Source organism: Cryptomeria japonica, chromosome 1, assembly GCF_030272615.1.
Source record: "Cryptomeria japonica chromosome 1, Sugi_1.0, whole genome shotgun sequence".
NCBI lineage: Eukaryota > Viridiplantae > Streptophyta > Pinopsida > Cupressales > Cupressaceae > Cryptomeria > Cryptomeria japonica.
This window is the reverse complement of record NC_081405.1, coordinates 119,228,941-119,253,405: the sequence shown is the minus strand read 5'-3', so window position 1 is coordinate 119,253,405 and position 24,465 is coordinate 119,228,941. Positions and strand designations below refer to the sequence as shown.

General features: G+C 36.4%; 1 protein-coding gene across 1 annotated transcript in view; it reads left to right on the top strand.

Annotated features, from left to right (window-relative positions):
• Positions 1-24,063, top strand: part of LOC131026819 (DUF21 domain-containing protein At4g14240) — a 127,439-nt gene extending 103,376 nt beyond the window's left edge. The window contains exons 7-13 of the mRNA XM_057956812.2: positions 16,313-16,380; positions 17,086-17,173; positions 17,347-17,420; positions 17,502-17,886; positions 18,152-18,198; positions 23,213-23,294; positions 23,599-24,063. Coding sequence (XP_057812795.1) covers positions 16,313-16,380; positions 17,086-17,173; positions 17,347-17,420; positions 17,502-17,886; positions 18,152-18,198; positions 23,213-23,294; positions 23,599-23,745 — 891 coding nt within the window. The 3' untranslated portion in view covers positions 23,746-24,063. The remainder of the gene's footprint in view (positions 1-16,312; positions 16,381-17,085; positions 17,174-17,346; positions 17,421-17,501; positions 17,887-18,151; positions 18,199-23,212; positions 23,295-23,598) is intronic.
• Positions 24,064-24,465: the final 402 nt, after the last annotated feature.

The window sequence follows — 24,465 nt, the reverse complement described above, 5'->3', positions numbered from 1 at the left end:
TGTGAAGGTGTAGATAAGAAGAGATGCTGTTTCTGATTTTAATATGAAATGCTTGCATTCAATGGTGCCTTCTCGGATTTAGATTATATTCTTCTGCAACTGGTTCTGGACTTGAGTCCTTGCTCAGATTTAGCTATCCCACAGGATACACATAAAATAGATAATACACATACACTACTTTGAGAGTGTTTCAAACTTGAACTTATACTTGTGAGGAGACACGGTGTTTGAAAGCCATGTCTTTTGGTGGGAACACACTCCTCCATTAAATCGAAATAATAACTAACCAATGAAATGGTTAGTTTGATAATCAATTTCCTTGATTAATATTTGTTAACATTGAATTGCAATTGAGATCTTGGAGGCATATGATCGGACCCTCCTTTGGTATGAGTGTTTGCCTTGATCATATGCTGGCCTCCATCCAATGATGTCTTTATTTATGGCTTAATGTTATTGGTATCCTTTGATTTGGATGTCTCGTCTTATGTGTGCTATTTTGGATATTGAATCGGCTGTTCATATTTGGAATTTGAGTGGAATGAATCATAAGTCGGAGTACAAGTTTGTCGATTGTGAGGATGCCGCTAATCCGGAATGATCTGTTCATAACCCTATCCTTTTATGCACTGGTGCTTCATGATATAGAAGGGTATGATTGTGGGTAGGTGGACGGATGAGGGTAATCCTTATGTTTGGCAAGCGTGTTCTTTTACGACTCTATTTATTGCTATGGATGCTTGCAAGTCTTTATATCATGAAGCTAACTATATTACTACAGGTGTATCAAGACTCATTTATGGTTTCTTCCTATTGGAGGTATATGGATTTTATTTATTCTTGAAGGGATCTTTATGTTTCATGGTGGTACGGTCATCGTTCTTGCTGAAAATAACATTCATTCCCTTATTTATTTATTATACTTTTTGGAGAAGATGAACTATGTAATTAACTAACCTATATTTCCTATACTGAGTTAATTCTTATTGTTCGGTTGACCAAGACTGCCACCCCTGATCATCCAGCTGTACATGTTGTGTTCTTAAGTCACTGATGTGGATATTGTTGAGACATGGACCAGCTAGGACTCGAACCTAGGACCTTCCATACACTGCTGGAGTGCTCTACCACTAAGCTAGTGGCCCCTCTTGGACCAGTCCATCATCGGTCCGGGTGTGGCTTATTTCCAACACCAACTTCCCTCCTTAAGCCACATCTCTCGTGTGCTTGGGGCTCCTAGCTTGGACTTGTCTCTGATACCATGTTGAGACATGGACCAGCTAGGACTCGAACCTAGGACCTTCCATACACTGTTGGAGTGCTCTATCACTGAGCTACTAGCCCGTCTTGGACCAGTCCATCGTCGGTCTGGGTGTGGCTTATTTCCAACAGCAACAGATATCACACATTTTAGGCCCATTGTGACATAGTAGCGAAGCACTATGAAAACCTTGGTTGATATGGAAGCATATGTGGCAAATCCGAAGTGGTATGCATCAAGGGCTAGAAGTGTGCTTCCTTGTGATGATGAAGAGGTGAAGGAACGGTTAATGAAGGCTCTTTGAGAGTTGTATAGCATTGAGGAGGCAACTTTACTTTCAACATGGTGGATTTCCTTTGTCAATCTTTGGGGTCCAACATTCATCAAACTAGAGTTAAGGACAAATAGATCTATATTGGCTTAGTGGATGTTGAATATGGCTTTGGAAGGATGCGGTATTGTTGAGGATGCTTGCCACTCGCTTTCTATTAGAGATTGTGTAATGTCCCCTTCTCACTAGTTCGCATATATTCATGGGATTGGCCTATCACTTGACCCTCGTAGGCCAAGGAGATTGATTAGGGGATCGACTTGTAGTGATTTACGGCTTCACATTTTGTGTCTACTGCATTTTATGGTGAAATAAGGAGATTACACTTTGTGTGCACTTTAACTATAATGTAATAATATTTTAAAAGTGCAATTAAATTAATGTGTAATAAAATAATAAAGTGTAAAAAAGGGATGATAATTGAATCATTCTAGAAGGAATGAATTGATTGGATGTGAAGAGAATAAATAGAGGAGGTTGGTTCAATGTTGATCATGAGTTGTTTTGGATATCTCTTCTTGTGTAGACTTGTGGAGCCAAGGGTTTTTGCAGACAATCATTTGGGAACGAAAACTCCCTATGATTAGCATAACTGAGGAGGTGAAAGATCTTCTGAGGGGTTGCAATTGAGAGTGGGAGACAAATCAGTCTTCCATTGTGTGCTTATTGAGTTTGCTACATTTCCATGGTGGATGGGATTCATGGTATTTTCAGATTGTCAGATTGAATGCCCATTGTGTATCGATTTTGATTGAAGTAGGAAGCCGATCCTTTTGAAGAACATTTAGAAGCGAATTTGTGGGTTTGCTGATTGAATTACAGGTCTGAAACCAAAATCATGTTCCTCCTCCAAACCCACGATTTGGGTCATATTGCATCATTGAAGCATCAAATCTTCCTTAAAAGGACAGTGATAATTTTGGAGAAAATAGGCAATCCCTTTTGAGGGATTTTGAGGTGTGTTTGTGGTGAAACCAGTGCCTAATCAGTCTGAGACAAAATCGTGGCAGTCTACTATTTCCTTCGATTTTTGCTCATAACTCCCTATATTGGCATTGGACATCATTAAGAAGGTTAGCGCTACATTGGAGAGGCCAAGGAGATCTTTTTGGGAGAAAGATTGGAGGCTAGCAGCAGGCTGTTAATCATTATCAGTCCACTCTACTATAGCAAGGGGCGATTTCTGAAGACAAGGTTCGTTCAGCTGATTGGAGGCTTCTTAATCAACAATATTGCTTGCTTCTTCAAGGATTGAGTTAGGCGATCCTTTCCAGGTTCATTACCAAACAATCTTTGTACTCATTTCAGTTAGTTGAATTAATCATGGCTGTCAATAGTCTTCAGAATTTCTGAGTGTTAAGGGGGTAGAGTTTGATCATAGTATCATCATTGTAATGTCCTATTTGATCATCATTTGAAATAAGAAAGGAAGGAGTGAGGTTTGCGTGTTGATACATGGTTTTCTGAGGTTGTATGTCAACTGATTGTCATAATGTCCGCTAGCTGTAAGTTCATGATTGTGGGCCTAATTTGATATAGCACATCATAAAACAGTTGTATATGCATTCTTAGCAATCATTCTATCATTAGTAGTTGTTTATAGTTGTGCAAACATGAGAAATATGTGGCTGCTAACATCTACAACAATCTGAAAACTTCTGAGACAACATATCGGCATAACATGCAAAACTCAAAACTGCGTAACACGCAGATTGGAAAGTCAGATTGTCAGCAAATATCCCTTGTATTTCAGTTAATACATGACTGGGGATATTTCAGATTGTTATTTCTTTTGTCAAAGAGAAGAATTGGTCCACATATGACTTTATTTAGTTAGTGAAGAGGAATAAGCTTACCTTTCAATGAGTGGAGAAGTTAGTGGTTGTGCATAATGCCTTGTGACTTTATGTTCAATAGACTCTAGCTTTATGGTGGGATGTTGATCTTGATGATGCCACATAGATTGTGTTGTCCTCATTTTTGTTTTAAAAAATGAAGAACCATTACATTTAATTTTTGTCAAAAAATGAAAATTTTACTCTATGGCATGCTTCCCAAGGCATAATTTTGCTTCACCCTTGGACTGGCTTAATCCTCAGTCCATCCTCGAACCATGTTTCAAATTTCATTACATTCTGGGTTCGTTTGCTATGTTTTTCCTTCAATTTCGGGTTTTTTCTCCCTGACTGCAGGTGGGAAATTTTCCTTAAGTTGCAAGTTTTAATGTTTTCCTTTGTTTTAGTCTTTGTAGGGAAATTTTTAGCTAGTTACAAGTGCACTTTATGAAAAAAGAACTTGTAATTTACTTTTTATTTCCCCCTTGATCCTTTTTGGCTTTTTAAGTCATAATAGGGTTTTTTTTTTGGATAAGTTACAAGTTAATTTTAAATTGCAAATTTAAAAAGTCACTTGTAATTCTTTTATAAAGTTCCTATTTTAGTGTTTTTACTTGTAATGGGGATTTTATTCCCCTATTACATGTGTTAAGTTATTAAAATTTGTTGAGTGGATTTTATTTTCCTCTTACAAGTTATTATAACTTGTATTTCTCTCTCAAAAACCCGATTTTGCCTAGAATGGAGATAAAGTGACATTTTAAACTTGCAATTGAGTCTCAAAAACCCGATTTGCTCCATGAGTGAAAATAAAGGCATTTTTGAACTTGCAATATGGTCTTAGAAACCCGATTTTGCTTTGTGCAAGATAAAGTGACATTTTAAACACGTAATATGAAGTCAAAAACCCGATTTTCATTGTTACATGCTCAAATTGAAACTTGTTCTTCACTTCCAAGAACCCGACCAGCCAAGGAAGGCGAATTTGTTGAGAGTTTAACCTTTTTTTGTGCAGATTTTTTAGGAAGAAGAGGCATTTTGGATTCTCATGCTATTTTCATGCATATTCAAAGTCTTTCCATGCCATTTGGTATATTCATTTGCTGGTTTGAAGGCGAGTTTACAGCAAACACGTGATTCCTCCAAACCACGTTTTGGTTGATTCAAGTGCCACGAATCTCCTCTCCTAAATCGATTTTGCTTCCTTCACCTAGGTGTGGGGTTTGGATAGAGATTCAACCCATTTTCTTGCATCTTGAAACATGTTTTTGCTGTTATTCTCCAAATCCGAGTTTGGAAAAATGTGGCAAGGGTTTTGGAATCTTTTTCTATTTAAAGGATTGTCTTCTTCATTCAAAGATTGTTTCATCTTTTGAAGAGGCATTTTGGATTTAAGTAAGGTATGTTTTCTTTTCTTCTTGTTTCATTTTCTTGTCTTCTTGTTTTTCCATTCTAGTTGTAAGTTTGTATATATGTTGGTTTTTCCCTAAAATCGGTTTTGTGAGAGAGATTTTCCCCTTTGCAAAGCAATTTGTGAATTGCATTGTTCTTCCCCATTTTCCCTTTTTACTTGTATTCGGGATTTTAAATCCCGATTACAAGTTGGATGAAAATAATTGATCTTCCCTTATGGTTATAAGACTTTAACCATCTTTTGTTGAAATTCCAAGTTGCAAAGATGAAAAATACGCATTCTTCCAAAATTGGGTTTTTAGAACCGGATTGCATGTTGAAAGTTCTTCCCATTTTCTTGAAAATGACATTCCCAAAATCTTCCCATTTTTATCCATACTCATTGCCTATATCCGCACATTCCGTTCACGTCATTTCCCACATGTCCAAATCTCATTTTTCACTCATTTCTCCATTTTTCGTTTTACAAGTATACTTACATTCGGGTTTTAAAAATCTGATTGCATGTTCGTTCTTCCCCACTTGTATACTTGTAAAACTTTCCCCAAGATCCGAAATTGGTCAAAGTCAAGTTTCCAGTATTCCCATTTATTTCCCATCTTTCTATCACAAAGTTGTGAAGTGCAAGGGCTGGAGTTCTTCCCATTTGAAGAAAGAAACATGTTAGTTGCAGCTGATTATGATGTTGCTTTAACACTTTTAAGTGTTCATCGCAACATATGAGGTTGTTCTTCTATGTCAGATTTACCATCATCTCCCATTCCAAAGAAGATGAAGTATAAATATGACAAGTACTAGAATGAAGTTTCACCTTCACAAGTTTCCTCTCCTTTGGATCATATCAAGGATATGGAGATAGGGCATGTGGACATGTCAGAATTCATTAAGAGGGTGGAGGATCTGCAAGATAGTAATATGCAGCAATTGTTGGACAGCCACATTCATCATGCATCTTTTTTTCCAGTGGCTGCCTTAGAACCTAAATTTGTTCTCGCTTGCTCTCACCACTTCGACAAGGAGACGAGAACCATTAGAAACGATGATGGTGAGGCAATAATCCGCTTTGATGTAGATACTATTGAGAAAGTCTTCAGAATACCACCAACACCTGTTTATATGGAAATTTCAAAGGATAGTGCAACTAAGTACTATGTCAAGAGGGAAAATGATTGCAAACACCGCATTAACGAGTAGATTCATGAGCCACGAGCCGCCTTCATGAGGTGGGCTAAGTTGTACCATTGTGACTTCAAGTGGGAAATTGGAGACATCATTACTTTCCTCAACAGGATGATGGGTCTTGAGCATTCTAATGTGTTTGAGCCTTGGATGTATCAGTTTACCATGTTCATAAGGCAGTCCTATCATATATCATGGGGAGAGATTATCAGTGATGCTTTGTGCGAACAACTTGCAACAGTCCCTACTACCATGACTTTCTACATGAATTCATACTTAGTGTATTTGGCGCCATCACTCAGACATTTCCTTGGTCTTTCTACCAAGGGTGATCGCTTGCTTATACCTATGTGGGAATATTATGATCAGTTGCCTTTGAGACGCAGCAGATTACATTTCAGAAGGGTTCAAGACGCATTCTTTGGTTACTTCATGTGCCAGTTTGACAAGACTCTAAAGAACAAAAGGGTGTCAGATGAAGCATGAGAAAGAGTGAATGAGTATGGGTGCTTGTTTCTTCAATTCCCGACTTTCACTTATGTAAGAGTCGGATGCTACAGTGGGCAACCATACTTGCTTCCTAGATATTCGATCGATAAGATCATTCTTATGGAGTTGGGAAGACAGATCATGGCTGTGCACGCTCATCAATTTGTCAAACATAAGGTTGGAATGAGGATTTCTACAACTAACCTATTGAAGATTGGCCGATATTCTCGTCACACTCGTCAAAGCCAAAGCTATGGAGACTGAGATGCAGGAGATTAAACTGAAAAGGTTTAAGTCGAGGGCAGATTTTGACTACCGAGGTATGAAGGAAAAGATCAAAAAGTCCTTTGTACATGTGCATCGTATTGGGGATATTTGGGTAGATCTCCGTACAGAAATGGAAGTTCTCAAGATAGACTACTGCAGGCTTACTATTGAGCAGGTTATTGATTTGAATCTGGTGGACATTCTGCAAGGAATGATTGATAATGGGAATGTACTTGATCCCAAATTTGTCTCACGAAGGGTTGAGGAAGCCCCACTTCCTTTAATCCAATGGTCACATAAAGAATGCACTTCCATTCTTGAAAGATTTCAGCCTATCTTAGCTAACACCAACACTTGGCTCAAAGGTAATGGTGTTAGACTCATCAAGATCAAGGTTGGAAAAGAAGATGACTCTACAGGGCCTCTTGGACATAAGTCTGAGATTTAGGTTGACAACAAGGAAGGTGCATCATCTTCAGGCACTAGGATCAAATTGCGGGTTAGTTGGGCAATAGTGCTTCCTCCTGAGGAGGCGACAATTCCTGGAAAAGAAAAATCCCAAATTCACATTCATGTGATTGATCCCGATAATCCGGAGGAAGGACAACAATCCGATTCTGCTCCTAAGTCACTAGCTTCAAAGTCACCTCATGAGATTCCCTCCTCAGTTTCCATGGAGCTGCCTCTATCTCCTCCTGACATAATAGTGGAGGAGTCTCCTCAGAATGCAGTTCCTATTTCAGCAGTTGAGCCACCTCTTGATCATCAACAAGAGAGTTTGCTGGAAATCCCTAAGGATACTCTTGCATGTATCCATTTGTTAGAGATTGATGCCTCTACTTCTAGCTTTGAAGAGTTTATGAGGAAATATTCATGCCCTTTGGTTACCGAGAAAACCACAGTTGCCATCCAAACATATACTCCTCCCAGGGTGACCACGACTGTTCAAACAAAAACTGTTTCTCCTTCGTCTTCGGTAGCTACTAGTGGAGAACTAGTCGTTTTACTTCCATGGCTTAGTTCTTTTACCCCAAAGAGGAAAAAGCAAGAAATCTCTCCTGATGTCTTTGATTATCAACAACTCAAGCAGTCTAGGCCCAAGGTTGCTAAAAAAGCCAAGACGATCTCAAGAGTAACTGTTGACAACAACAAGATGAAAGTGGCATAAATTGTTGAGTCCCTTGCGGATAAGCCACGTGAGGAAATGCAAGCTGTTGATTACAAGGTTACAAGGATAGAATTGGGTAAACAAACGCATGCAGTGGTCAAGCATGATGCTCAACAATCCGTAGCTTCACTAGTACAGTGGTATGATGAACTTTTAGCAAAGAAAGACAAGCTAGAAGAGGAGAATAGGCAACTTGTTGCAGCTGTTCATAAAATTACAAAACCTGCTGGTGAAGGGAGTAATCCTACAAGTTCTTCCGGTTTACAAGAATCAATTCGAGAAGTTGAAAGAGCTGCTCAGAAAGTACAAACGTTGGATTCTTGGGTGGATCAACTTCATGATCTATGTGCACAGGTGCTGAAAGACATTTTCCAAATGATGGTTAAGTTGGAGACCATTGAAGAAAAGTTGAATCATACCTCCGAGACTTTCAAACAGAATTTGGAAAGGGTTGAAGGTAGCTTGACAGTTTGGCGCAAGATGACTCGACAACAATTGAGTGTTCTTCAGGAGCATGACATTATCCCTTCCAGGGTCATGTATTTGGAATTTGAAGAACTTCTAGAGAACAAAGCCCTTGTTCTCAAATCCCTCATTGAGATGATTGATGATGCAATAAGATTGCGAGTTGAAGTGTTCCAAGGTGTTGTTTCCCACTGTGAGAAGGCCTCTTGCAATATCATGAGTCAGAATGGAGAGTTGATAACAGAAGAAGAAGTGCTCGGAGATTTACAGATGAAGATTCATAATGAGTGGAGGAGCGAACAATTTTCAGTTGCCTCAATTTAGGTTTTGATGAAACATCAAATCTTCTTGTACGAAATCCAATCCACTTTGGAGAAGAACAACTCTATGCTTCTTCAATGCCATGACACCATTGTGAAGGCCATGGTTGTTGCCAATAACACCCACGAACTAAATCCTGCTAAGCTACGAACGATCATCCAGAAGTTCGAAGGATTCATGTCTTCACATGTTGCAACTTAAAGTGTTTTTCAACACTCAGTTGCATCTTTTTTGAATTGTAATCTCTTAGTTGTAGTTTTTCTTTTGACAAGTTACAAGTAAAAACATTTTGTAAATTGCAAGTCAAGTCTTTACTTGCACTTTTGTAATTACATGTAAAGCAACTACAAGTTGTGTTCAGTTGGGACTGTAGTTGGAATAAGTCATAGTTAGTTATTGAACAAGTCTTGGTGGTTGAGAGAATCTCTCAAGTTAGTTAGGATCCTCCCACCTTTTTCTCAAAACTCTTCTTCTATAAATACTTCAGGGGTCTATTGTAATCTTTATCTTTGAGAAAGCAAGCAACAACTCTGCCAAATTTACAACAAAGAAGTCTTTGAGATTTCATGTGTAAATTTAAGAATTGAAAGAAATAGAAGAAAATTGCTCAAGCTTTGAGTCTTTGTGCTACATTCTTGAGTTTGTGTTCCATATTATCTTTCTTGCAAGTGTTTCTTTAAGAGCTTAATCGAATTTGGTTTGCAGTTTTTGTGTTGCAAGTATTGGAGATTAATTTAGTTAAAGTAAATATTATTTTGAGAGAAGCTGTAAGACTTTGTGCTTGCACTTGTTCTTAAGAGAATTTAGAAGCAGATTTTGTAAGAAATAGCTGTGAGTCTTTGAGCTTGTACTAGTTCTTACTGTTTTACGTAGAAGAGAATAAGGTATTTCAGTCTTTGTGCTGATATAATTTGTTTTGAATATCATTAATATAGAAAAAGGGTAGATAGGACTTCACATAACCAAAATTTTGAGCTTGATATTGGTGTCCCGTCCTGAAAGAAGAAAGACTGCTGTCCTATCCCATTTTAGTTTTAAGTTGTAAATAGATAGGGGGAGCCTTCCCTTAATTAGGAGAGTTTTACTCACACTGTGGTTGAAACCACAATTTTGTATATTTCCCCAAGTGTACAAAATTTTCAACCAACAGATTGATGAGAAGGCATAGTAGGTATTTAGGGTTCAATTGGATGAGGTTGTTTCTCATATTGGTAGTGAATCATATTTAGACTTTGATTTTGATTTAGGCAAAGATGAGGGAAAGGTATAGTAAAGGTAGACCTAGTTGCCTACATTTTTCTGTTTTGTAGTTGGAGCCTTTTGACCTTTTTATTTTGTTGTATATGCACATTGGTAATAAAAACTCAAAAGATAAGACATTGAATTTTTGTTAATTTGTATGTCGACTCATGTGAATTCCCAAATTAGCTCAAATGTTTCATAATATGGCTATACAATGAATATGGTGAATGTCTCATATGAATATTTGAATTTTTTTTTTATATTTAAAATTTTCCTTTTTATTTAATATTCATTCCCTAAAAAAGGCTTCTCATCTGCTACCATCTTGGAAATATTGTGGAACATAGTAAATACTTTTCAAAGATCTTATATCCTCTATATGTTTGATCATTTGTGAAATAAATTTAACATTTTTACAATACTAGATTAGGTCTTGGTTACTTGCCCATGTAAACAAGCATATCTTTTCTTCATCACTTGCTAATGTTTGGCTTGCCATGTTCCTTTTTGGTTGCCCTAGTGGTATCGTCCTTTGATACAATAGACTTTCCCTTGGATACGCACCATGTCTCCTCATGTTCATCACTGAGTGTCTCCCCACAATGGGTTTATTTACACTTTTCTCACCCCTTTTGATCATACTCTTGTTAAACTAACCACTTTGTCCTTGATTCCTTGCAAATTTGGCATTGTTGTCCTCAATAGTCTATTTTAGTCTTGTAGTATTTATTTCATCTTTATCATAATTGGGGCCAAAGTTTTCCTCATCAAAGTTCAAGTATCACTAGGTTCATTTATTTGTTTATTCATTGTCCTTAATAATTTTCATGGCTACACTAATTGTCCTAGACAGTGCAACATCTTTTCAAACTTTTTTCCACAATGGGATAACACAATTTCTATTTGTTCTAAACTTGAAATTCTTAAATGCCCTTGACAACATCTCTTTCTCTTCCTTGTTCTTTCTGTTCACATTATCTTCAGTGTGCTTGTGAATGCACTCTCTTAATAGTTTTTTGTTGTCATGCCTTTTAATGTCTCTGAGGAGAATCAAATAGTTTGGCAAAGGGCCAAGCATCTTCACCATATAGTTGTATCAAACATGATTATATACTACATGTGTGAGGAGATTCTATGTGCCCTTAGACTCCTTGGCTGCAAAAGCCTAGTGCAACCATACTTCAGAATGAACGAAGGTTTCTTCTAGCTTGTAAACATCATCTCTCATGAAATTTGGATTTTCTCCATTTTAAATTTCTTTGCCTATTTTCACTTCCCAATGCAATCTAATGCCCAATTATTAATGGACAACGTTTAGATGGATTACTTATTCACAAATGGATGCGCGGTCAGGAATTGTGGTTGGTAACAATATGGAATAAACATAGACACTTTGCAATATATAATCATCATGTCATAACACACAACACAATAAACAAGAATATGTTTTGTCCATTGCTCATTTTCTTGATGTATAACAACACGATACAGCCTAGGCAAGGAGTCTTATGAAAGGCAAACTAACCTAGCAACCACTCACAATAAGAACAAATCACATGCCAAGTGAAATAAAAACAATGCTACGCTCATTACATTAATGTAGAATCTGCCCTCACAGTCTACAATAGGCTAATAAGAAGCTTAAATTCATTGCTCACTCACAACCCGACATGCTCTACTAACTATGGCTTACAATAACCATTCAACATTGTAGTGTTGCTCCAAATCCACACATGAATGCAATTCAATGCTCAATAGTCCCTTCCACAAATCTATGCATAGACCTCTACTTGTAGGCCCCTTAGATGGCAGCAATTTACATTATCTCCTATTAGTTTTGAATGCTTTCCATAGGGAAAATCGAGGTTTTTTTTTTTTTTTTATTGTAACTTTGGAGCTGCTACAATAACCACCAATTGTTTCTTTTTCCCTCCTGATCGAATGCCATCTATTCTACCTTGGATAATGGTTCCATCATTCTTTCTGCTAGGCAATAATTTTGAATGATTTGCATGGCCACTAATAAATAGGTCCGATAGAAAACACTTGCCCACACAATTATGAATAGCCACCAACCTACAAAAAGTGAATGGTTGTGATCCATAGAAGTGTAACTATCGTGGTAATGAATGAAGAGCAATTGTCCAAAAGAGAACGGTTGAAGCCCTAATGTCGACCAAATGGGAAAGTAAAACACATGTCCTTGATAAGAATTTAAATGATTGCCAATAATACGTGCAAGACAAAAATTCATGTGATCTGTAATGATAAGTAGGAGACATTAAGTAGTCAATATGGACAAAGACAAGGCTGAGTGTCTTTTGGAGTCTATGTGATCAGGAATCATCATTGTTAGTTGTCATTGATAGCTTGCTGCGAAAGTCATCTCAAATGTTGCTGAAGTCATCTTAGATGTTGTAGAAATTGTGTAGGTTGATGTTGACAAAGTCACACTTAGGCTGATGCTGGTGAAGACATACAATGGGTATTATTATTGAAGATGCAATTGTGTTCTCTTTTTCTGTAGAAATCAGTTGAAACATTCTTAGATTTTTAGATTTATGAGCATGCCTAGAAACCCATACAAAACCAAAAACTCCTCAACCACCTTTATTCTATTTTTGGTGACATAGGATTGCTTGTGGACTAGGATGCTCTTGTAGTATAACATAACATACAAATGTAAACTATTATGGACTTAAGTCAAATCCATACCAATTCAATGCATTCAAATAATCTAAATACTATTCTCTAAATAGGTACATTGTGACTAACACTTATGAAAGTTGTCCTCAATGAAAAATTTAACCTCATACTATGTCATTGCATAGCATAACATTAATCTTTTGTTATTAACTTCGCCTCATTTCTTTTGTGTATAAAATGTATACAATGCTTATATTTCCTCCTACACGTGTCCCTCATTTTACATGAGGCATTGCCCTTGATGACTACCAAGATGGGAGGCGAGAAATGGTATTGTACTGGTGATGGTCTTATATGCTTTTAAAGCAACAATCTTAGTAGGAGGGGATGTTAGAGTAGATGATGGTGACATAAATGGATGAAGTCTTTGAGTTTGGGATGGAGATGGTGAAATTATTCCCTTGTATTCCAGCAACTCTTTAGCTAGAAATTGTTGTCACTACAAACATCACATTACCATGAAGCTTGCCAATCTTCTCATTGTGTAATGCTTTCAAAGAACTACAATCTTCCTTTTTCTTCGATCTCTTTTCTAACTATACTTTTAGGCAACCAAACCCTAACATAGAAGAGCAGACAGCGTGGGGGAGTGGGGGTTGTGTACGAATATATGGATGGGGTACTAAAGTGGCAATAGATCTCTTGTCAACCCATGAATCATATTCACGCTTGACTTGTAAATCAGATACTCCTAACCAGCATCCCACCTCCTTGGTATTGTTCCATTAGGTTGATCATTCCTATTATAGATTGGAAAGTTCTAGTTAATCTCAGGTAGTATATGATAATGTGGGGGATGCTGAATTGAAAACCACAATGTTTTGGCAAGTATCTTGTATAGGGGGACATGAGGACACAGTTTCAAGGATGGCTAATTTTCCTGAATTTTGGCAACGGCTGAAATTTTCTTGAATTTTGGGGATGGCTATTAAAATGACTAAAACAAACTATAAGCAGCCGAAATTTATAAAAAGTAAATACATTGTGCTGAATTAATGACTATTCTCCTCCTTTTAGTATTTTACCATAGTAACCAAGAGATAGTTATTGGTACACCATTCTCAAAAAAGGTGAGGATATCTTTAAAGAATGTTAAATACTAAAATGCTTAAAATTAAAAGTAAAACTAACACTCTAAGTATTGAAGTAGATTAATTATTTTATATTTGATTATCATCATCATGATAATTTTTTTTTAAACCGTAACCATTTGGAGATAACAAGAAACTAGGAATCCCATTTTTTTTAAAAGATAGTATGGGAAACCTTGGAGGTGACTATATTTTCAATCAATTGATAAAACTTCTATGCATGCACACATCTTAAGTTGTAGTATTGTTTGCTTCATATTCTTACCTCTTTGGGATTTAATATGGAAAATATCACCAAAAAAACTTGTAAAATTTAATGAAAAAAAGAAAAGAAAATTACAAGTTTATTAGTGTTTTTGTTTAGTTATTTTAATTTTTGTTAACCAGTTAAGCAATTTTAGAAAATCCGATGTAATTTATGTGATATATTTGAAAAAGCTCTATTGGAAGTTTCCTCATTTTCAAGGGATGCTTATAGGAGACAAATAAAATTCACATGAAGTCTCCTACTATTTGGAGATGTCTCCACATAGGTCTCTGAGATGGGGATGTGTTTCCAGTACAAGAGACAAGTACGGGAGGTTAGATTACGAGTCTCTTGGTAATTGTGCCTTTTACCCTTTTAGGGGGGGTTTTAGCATTTTTTTCTTAAAAATTTACATTTTTTATTTTTATGACTAAATGTAGTGGAAACTATCTAGTCCTGAAAAAGGGATGTACAAGCCCCCAAGTCCCTAGGATGTTTGAGATGTTGGGAATGTGATCTAGACCCTCGGGGATGTGTCCCCATGGAACATTGGAAAGCCAAAGTACAAGAGTTGCCAAGTAAATGCTAAAGAAAGGCTAGAAGGGACAAAACTATTCATGCAGCCCAGTAACCAGTTCCATCTTGATTTTCTCTACTCCATTGAAAGCAACATAACATTGCTTCAGTCCAGCTGTTCTTAATTCATTTGAAAATGGAGTAACAAATTGTAATTCTACCTCTATCTGGACCACACTCCCAATCTCCTTACAAATGGTTTTAAATGTACTTTTACTATGGTCCCAGTGGCCTTTGTTTAGTTCCAACTAGATAAAGGATTAGGTTCATTTCCACTTGTTTCTCCATGAGCTATGTTATCTAAACGCTTTTGCAGCCCACAAACCTCCCCATCCCTTGTTTCCCTGAATTTGATACTCAGAGATGACTAGGAAACTGCAGGAAAAGGATAGGTCTTTCCATTTCCCCTGATAGTTTAAAATGCTTCTGTATGTTGATTAGGCTTCCAAACCTATGATTCCAAAGGCTTCTTCCACTTCCAGAACACATTAGCCCTGGACTATTTATAATGTTTTCATTTTCCAAATTGTTGAATTTTCAGCTGATTTTTGTTTTTGCATGTGGATGTGTAAAGATGCTCCAGTTCAGCCTCATTAGCTCAAGTTATAATAAAAGAATACCAGAGAATTTTTTCTTTTTTTGATGGTTCAAATGGCATAGTGTTGATCATGAGGAGAGATGTGTCACCATGCTTCAGATTCAAATTAAGGCAATTTCAATTACATGTTACCAAAGTATTGCCAAAATTCAGTCAACTAAAGAACTGGTGGAATTTTGAGTAGAAATGTGGGTGGGGTAGTTTGCAACTTGATATGGGGTTTATTCACACCTTAACATGTCATATTCAGTTGGGTATGGCAGTGCGCCTTGATTTTTTGCAGGTCATTTTCTTGCTGTTCATGGTAACCCAAGAGGGGATCATGGTGGGGCAAGAAGATCTCCAGTCCAAATGCCAGAAAGTTGGGGGTGGGCAGAAATGGATCTAACATGTTGGACACATCTCATTCCCCACACAGTTGAGAACTTGGGATCAACAATTATCGAGCCACAGGTTCTTCCACAGTAACCTTGTGTTGACTTATCTTTCCTCGAAATGATATGGTTCAAAGAATTTTTCAATAGGTTGCCATCATGAATGAAATTTGTTTGATACAAGGAGATTATGGTATACCTGTTTCCACCACCATGGCCTTCTTGTGTCACGATGATGATATTCAAGTTCATTGGATATCCTGAACAATTAATGATTATTTTGGGTTAGTGCTTGGGTTCCCCTTCAACTACTTGTCATCCTTTTACTGTAAAATGCAAATCTCTAGTTAGAGAATAAGCAATTCATGGAAGAGGATCTGTTTATCCAAAGCATGTGGTACTTCACACTTTACAATTAAAATAAGGAACAGTTTAAAATATCAGTTTTATTGAGATTTTATCACAACACCATCATCTTGCACCATTCAGATGTGAAATTCAAAGATTATACTTTGAACAGAGAAATTTAATGCATGCAAATCTTATTCCTTGAATTATTAGATAAAATGAAAACAAACATTTGTTCTGCTATAAGCATTGAACAGATCACGTCTTTGTTATAAGGTAAGATATGTGCACAGTGCAGCAATACAATGCCTATTTTAGATGATGAGATGGTCATATTAAACCAGTAGTTTTTATTGTTCTCTAATTAAAACTCTGTTTTCTCTATGATATGCAACTATCAGACTGCTCAGGAGGCCATGACACCAATTGAATCAACTTTTTCATTGGATGTCAATTCTAAGTTGGATTGGTAAGTTCATTCCTTCCCAATCGAAGTAATTAATAGCGTGAGTTTTCATCTACTTTTTTATTATCTAATTTTTACCATTGTATTTTCACTTGGTTTATTGATAGTTTGGATATCAAGTTGATATTGTATTGTGACACAGCCAGTTTAGAGAATCAAGTGACTGATATCCATCTTTAGATTCAAGTCATTGTTTAACTATAAATGGTTGTGTATGAGAAATTCTCACTATTGGATAATGAAGTTTGATGGAATTATAGCTAATTATTGGAAATTAACAGGCTTTCTCAAAAAAAAATTGTTCATGTATTGATCTAGGTCCTATTCCATAATTTGCACATGTTGAAGCTGTTAACACCCATGCTGAGATATAAAATCTCAAAGTTCGCATTCATAATTTCATATAACTAACATAATAAAATGCTTTTATGAATTCATTTATCATTCTTGATTATGAACAAGAAATAGAAAGGAGTGTTAAGTGAGAGATTTACTCAAGATTTTCAGAAGACTTAACAAAATTGAAAATACTTCGAACCCTTTTCATTAATTTCAATATTTGTCCTTAAGTATTTCTTTCAGTGGTTTTCATTTGCTTTATAAAATATTTCATTTGTAGCAGTCTTGTATAGCTGTTGCAACCACCTTTTGATTGTAATATATTGTGATATTAGCTATATGAACAGTGACACATTTTGAGCTTGGCAGGGAGGCAATGGGGAAGATCTTGGCTCGAGGCCACAGTCGGGTTCCTGTGTACTCTGGAAACCCTAAGAATATAATAGGGCTTCTTTTGGTATGATCATATGTATAAGCATTAGGAATTTTTAACATTATTAGGTTTTCAATCATACAGATTGTTGGGAAAAAATGGTTTTTGTTTCTAACAGAAACCCCTGTGCATTAACACTTCTGCATTCTAAGCTGTACTTTAAGTCTTGAGAGTATTGGTACTGAATATGTTGACAGGTTAAGAGTCTCCTAACAGTGCGTGCTGAAACAGAAACTCCTGTCTCTGCTGTGTCGATTAGGAGAATACCCAGGTTATTTGATTCTTACATATCTTATTATACAAAGCTTTGTGTGTAATGCATTACTAATTTGATTTTAACCCGATGTTGCAGGGTTCCAGCAGATATGCCACTTTACGATATCTTAAATGAATTTCAGAAAGGAAGCAGTCACATGGCTGCAGTTGTCAAGACTAGAAAACAAAAGCCTCAACTTGGTGTTGGTGAGAAGTCTCAGGAGAGTCTCAAGAAGAGAACAGAAGACTCAAATATGAATTCTTCTATGGTGCTGAATCAGGTTGAGCCAGCTGCAGACATTGAGAAGGGTCAAGTTGGAAGTGCAGTATTGCCTACCAAGTTTAATGCACTAGACAAGCCACAGCATCTGCTAGGCAATGATGACTGCAGCACTGGAGAGAACAAGATTCTAGACGACATTGAAGAAGGGGAGGTCATAGGTATTATTACACTTGAAGATGTTTTTGAAGAGCTGTTGCAGGTAAGTGGATGTTTTTCCTTATTTTATTTCACAATCGCACCTTTTTCTCAAGCTTTCTATGTTTGGAAGTTAATTTGTTAACTGATGCTTATCACATCTCATTTTACCAGAAGTAATGTCTTTCAGATCTCCAGGTTTTAGATTATGAAAGGGCGTCAACGTAAAGTCTTAACATTTAATGCAAAATCAAGTCAGACAAATATCAGATGTTCATCTGAGTATTTATTGGTTTAATTTTGTGCATTTTCTTGAAAAAATCCTGCAGGAAGAAATTGTGGATGAGACAGATGAATACATTGACGTCCACAAGAGGTATAAATGAAAGCTTCTATATTGTGACAGTTTTTTCTTCTTCACTTCAAATCTATCTTCTCATAACTAAGGTTTGACATTCTACTGACAACTTGTGTTTGGAAAGGATAGCCTGCAGCCAATTGAAAATTATCTTTAACCATATCCATAAAAACTGCAAAATTGTAGGATGAAAGTTTGTTAGGAAGCCTACTTGGGAAGTGTTGTTAACCTGTAAGGCAGGTGAAATTTAATTGATATATGCAAATCAAAATGACCTATGATATTCATAAAAATACTATTTTTTTTCTTAATATTGCATTTCAAGTATTCTCATTCCATATAATATCAAATACAATAGTTGTGCTACAAAATCCAATGAAATTTTCTTTCCCAAATACATGTCCTTAGCCAGGCACCTGCCTTAAAAAAGAGTTTGATTATTCTTTTGAATATTCCTTCATAATCAACTGATATTTTTTAAATTTTAAAATAATAAATGCTAAAAGATTGAGAGAAGAGATTTTAGCACACACTGCAACGTGTGAATGTTGCAGTTATTAATCTACTAGGAAGTTACTTTGGTGGTTGTTACATACATTGTGTAAGTTATATAATGTACTAAACTGCATCTCTTTTGCTTTTTGTAAGTTCACAATGGACAATGCAGGTAACCTTAACACCTTTTGATCACCAAGATTCTGATGTGGGTAAGGTGAAGCATATGGTGAAATGGGATAGATTGATTATTATAAAATAATGCTTGTTGGTAGCAAGCTGCACAACTCAATATAGCAACAGAGGCAGAAAATTGGAAGTAATATAATATTTTCTGGCAGCAAGCCTTCCAGATTAAATACAAATAGTACATTTGGCAGAAAACCTCATAGATTATTGTTAGAAACAATAATGGTGGAAAGTACATTATTTTCTAGTGTTGTGGTGGCATAGCCATCTAGACTTACTAAGCAAGAATCAACTTCAAAACTTATAATATTTTTTGGGGTAAACCAGAAATTCACAATGAAAATATTATTTTATTTATTAAGCTAAGTTCCTGGTTCTGGTATTTGTTCAGGTTCGGAGGTTTGGTTTGTGGGTTCAAATTTGGGTGTTTGGTTCATGGGTTTGGCTAAATTGTGGTCAGCTTTGGCTACTATCAACCATCCTTAACCTAGCAATGCATCGTACACCTTTTTATGTAAGGAGATAACTACAAAAATTTGAAGAGAAATGACTTCCTATCAGCACCTTTTGGGCTATTAGGAGCTCTAACACTTTAATTACTTGTTGGTTGGTTCCCACCAATTGGAAAGTTGGTGGCCTTATGGTAGGTTTACTGAGGCTCTTCCTGGTATCTTTTAAAAGTATGTTCACTCTTGACCCTCCATTAATGATTGTGTTTGTTAGATTATTTTCAAGAATCTCCATATGCACTACGGTAGGTTTCTTTGCTACATTAGTTGTTAGCAATATGGGGTTTATTATTTGATCACCATGCAATAGAGGCTCTACTATAAAATCTTGGCCCTTCTTTTGGTCCATTCTTCTATCTTTTTGGCTGTCATCTATTGTGGTAGTGATTGCGATCCTTAGTTGTTCTGTTAGGGATTTTCCAGTTTGATGAGTATGGTAGTTTGTAATACTTGCTTTGCAATATTTTTATTTGGCTTGAGTCTCATGGAAGTCCTTGCATTTCTATTAGAGCACTGTCATTCTCTTTCCATAAGAAAAGGGTGGAACTACCTTCATTTTCTTCTATAGTTAGGGAGTAAGGCCTTCAATGAGCCATCTCTTCTTGAGACTGTTAGCTGGTTCATTTTCTATCTTTACTAGGAGTTCCTTTATCCTACGATTATAGGCTTTGACATTCTTGTGTTATCATTGTTTCGTGTTATAAATCTTTACTACAATTTCATTATCGTCCCGCAATAATTTGAACTCCTCTTCAAAAGAATTTTTCAATCTCTACCAAGAAGAACTGTAGCCAATAGGATCTATTGTCTTGACCATTTGTTGTCTAGATTGTTTCACTATTTTTAATGCCTCTAAATGCCTCGTAGGATCTTTTGACCCATTACTTGTGAATTTAGGCAACTTCTACCTTTCAATACCGAGATTTGATGGGGGAGTCACCATATTTCTATTCTAATGCAACCTCAATGCCTAGAACCTACTTACAAAGGAGTTTTGATTCAATTGCTCTAGTGCTTCTCTTTCACTCTCAGCCATGTGAGAATCTTCAATTCGTCTTGCTTCCTAATTCTGCACACTTGAGTTGCCTTAAGGATCTTTCTTATACACCTTTGGCTGAGGAGTCTTTGGCTCAGTTCCTTTGGTCACCAGTACTTTGATACGTTGAAGATTACTCTCATGTCTTTGTCAACTAGAGTTTAGATTCTATTTCTTAGTCTTTTTTGTCTATTGTTTGTTGTACTTGATCAAAACGATCTGCCCATGTTTTGTTTGGTAGTAGTAAATGCATTGCTATTTCTTTCCACTCTTTTCTTGTATGGTTCCTTGTAGTGTAAGTGTTTTTGTTTTCGTGATTGGGGCTTCAACTTGACTCTATTTTGGGATGGGCTTTGACTTGGGACTTGACTTGGATACTTCTTTTAGCCTTTTTCTTCGTTCTCTTTGCTCTACAATCCTCCAGGATTGCCCCACGTCTTGTTCTATTCTTTGATTTCTTTTTGGTGTCTTTTGGTTCTTGTTTGGGTATAAGAGCATTAATTTCGAGGGATCAATGTCGATTTGTATTTCCTTTTTCTTCTGATTGTCTACTTTTATCCTCATATGGCTACTTTATTTGTTGTCTTTGCACCCATGGTCCTGTTTGTTCTTGAAGTATTAAGAGATGTCTTGCAAGGAGTGTTGGCAAATGATTGAGGAGCATGTCTACTTCTTTGCTTACTCTTAGGTTAGCACAAATGTCCTCTTGGGGGATTTACCTTCATTCGATGTCCTTCCATATGTGTTCTTTCACCGATATATCCTATAGGTTTACCAAGTCTTGTGTGAGTTTGTCTTCTCTTTCTTGATTAGAATCTATAGGTTCTTCAACCAGCTGTCCCATTATATGGCCACTTCTGTAATGTCCCTTTTTGGGATATTCCTCATTTTTGCCCTAAAACGATAATTCTTACTTCAAAATGATAATGACTTCATCAAACATCAGAAATTCAAGATAATAATCAGATTAGCAAATCAAAGCACAATCCTCAAAATCAATCAAATTGTGAATTCTTTGGGAATCATCACTCCTAGCCCTAGGGCATGAAAGTGTCCTCGTACCTTGCAACTCATAGTCCCCAAGCACAAAAGGGTTTTCGTCCTTCCAACTCCTAGGCCCTAGAGCATGAAAGAATTACATCCTTCCAACTCCTAGCCACAAAGCATGAAAGGATTAATGTCCTTCCAACTCCTACAATACACTTCCACCAATTCAAATTGATTGTTTGATTAATTTGCTTGATTAATACTGATTGATATTTCTTGATAGATTGACAAGTTAATTTTGAATGAAGTTCAATAGTTTATGCTTGAATGAGTAATTTATCTTTGCTGCTGTAATTAAGATTCTTCTTGCTGATTGTTTTAATTTCCCTTGGCTGATCTTTGAAAAGTGGTGATTATGGCAGGAGTAAAGGTGGTTAATCCTTTCAGTTGGAATTGAAGGAAGTTTCTTGTAGGAGTTGGAAGGACGTTAATCCTTTCATGCTTTGTGGCTAGGAGTTTGCAAGGGTTGAACCCTTTCAAATTGGGTGCTGCCTTGATAGGTTAAATTTATTTAATCTTTAATTATAGTCTACCCCTCAACTAATCTCAATCGGCCAGATAATAAATTCCTACCATTCAATTCTAGTCGGCCTTTTTCAATGAAATGCTATTATATTTTAGTCCCTTGCCTAGGCTTTTATTTATAAAAACTGCAATCTGTATTGTGAAGGCAGTGATGTCTTGGCGGGGGAGGGGGGAATGACAATTTCAACCTGACTTCTTTGAAGACAATGGTGCCAAATGCTTACTTGTCTATCTAGTCATGTAATCACTTAAGCACAATAAACTGGTTTATACATTCATGAGTGACTCATACAAGAATAACAGTGTATTTCAGAATGTATAACAATTGATCCTCCATATATTCAATGCTTCAGTGTTCTTGTACAAAGATGGGGAAGGGAATGATTTTTCAACACTGTCCCTTTCCCTGTTACAGAAAGAGCATATAAACTTGCTGACAGTTACCAAGGAACTCGAACCATCGGCAACTACTCAAAGCTACTTCAATCAGCCGATGAGACTTAACCATTCTTTCTGACTAACTGAAATTAGAACATAACTAATAACTAATATATGTTTTATTCTATCTACAAAATTTAAAGAAAAGCTTTTTGTTAATTTCAACAAAGCAGTTTAGAGCTGTCCATGACAAAATTCTCCAAGAAGAAAGAAACATTTAATAAGACAACTCGAGTGTAGGATGGTGGACTGGTCCTTTGCACTTTAGGCTTGAGCTACTAAAATAAATAAATAAATTTGTAGTCAATGCCTTTCATTTCACAGTTAAACTCCTTTATGGCCCATGGTCTAGTGGCAAGTTGGTGTACTTAGTAAAAATGATTAAGGTTCCACACCAAGTTGGTGTGCACCAGTCCTTTTTTTAAATTTCTTTTTTAGTGAATCCTTTTGCTTGGCCAGAGAAAGTCTAGTACTAGAGAACCATAGAGATTTTTCTTATACAACACATGTAACAAGGGTATGCTAAGAGAATGGAATGTAGGCTGACAGTTGATTTGCACTGGTTTACTGCTGGTCTAAAGTTGAACTTCCTAGTATCCGGCAGTGTTGATGTGGTTGTTCCATTAAGGCCAAGGCTGTCTGAGCCCTTATTTATGACTACAAACAAATAAATAAATAAAAATGAAAAATGGCTACAGGAATTGCTACTATTTCTGTTAATGTTCTTTTCTTTATAAATTCTTGCATGTAATGTTTTTGGATTAATTAATTTGTTACTGCCATGTATTTTCAGGATCCGAGTTGCAGCAGCAGCAGCAGCATCTTCAGTGGCACGCCATCCTTCTGTTCGTCGCCTTACAAATCAGAAGGCAGCTGTAAGTAAATGCATCATTCATTTCTCCTTCTTCACTATCTCATTCATGATGCTTTTCATGTATACTTTCGTGTGTGTGTGTGTGTGTGTGAGAATGCCAAGCAAGGGTACTTCCTAGGCAGGAACCTAAAAAATGTCTCACACACGTTTAGGAAAGGAAAGTTTCCTTATTCCAACAAGGAAAGTTCATAGGTGAAGTGGCTTAGCAACTTTTTTGGGGAATAAAAAATCTAAGTAGAAATTACTGTCTCATTTTATGGAGTTTTAGTGAAGCGCAATTGAAAACGATTGAATTTTTTGTACAGGGAGGACAAGGGCGTCAAGGCCATTCAGCTAATGTATCTCAACGAAAGTTAACTGAGGAAGACACAAACAAAACAGAAAACATGAATTCTGCGAGTTCAAGGACACCAGAAAGCCTCACAGAACCATTGCTTGGAACAAAAAGATAATACTCACATCAAACGGGAGAGAAAGAAGCATTGATTCTCCGCAGAGTGACGAATGATACCAAATCCATTTAAGTGATTTGGGGTTTTCTTCTATTATACGTTTCACCTTCTAGTTGTGAGCCTTCGGCTTACGCTTCAGTATTAGATTGTTAGGACTATTTTTACTTGATTCAAGGACAGACTATAGATCTACAATTAAAGGTTACTTGAAATTTTTCTATTTAACATTGAACATTTGTAGGCAATGGCTTTGTGTAAGTTATCATATTGGAAGAAATCATTTGCTATTTATTAATTTTTCATGAATTTGTGCGATTATCTGCAAGAAGTCCAAGTAGAACGCATATTCAACTGTTTATTTTAAGGGGGCTATTTAAAAAATCAACTTTACTGTTTCATCTTGACACGATAGGTTTTATGAGTATAGAGCTTAATATACTATATTGAGTTATAAAATGTAATACCCTGTTATTTTCCCGGGGTGGTGTTTTTTCTCAGCGAATCAAATTATTTTATGTGTGGTCAGGATTATGGTATGTATGCTACGCAATTCAATCCTTATAAAACATCACAAAATCCTATTATTTTATCACTCAATGGATGTTCATATGAGCTCAATCAATGAACCTGCCATGGTGAAAGAGAAAATATTTGAATATTCCTATATTAACACTCAAATGATTACATTTATGAGTCCCTTTGTAAAACTTTTGTGATCCT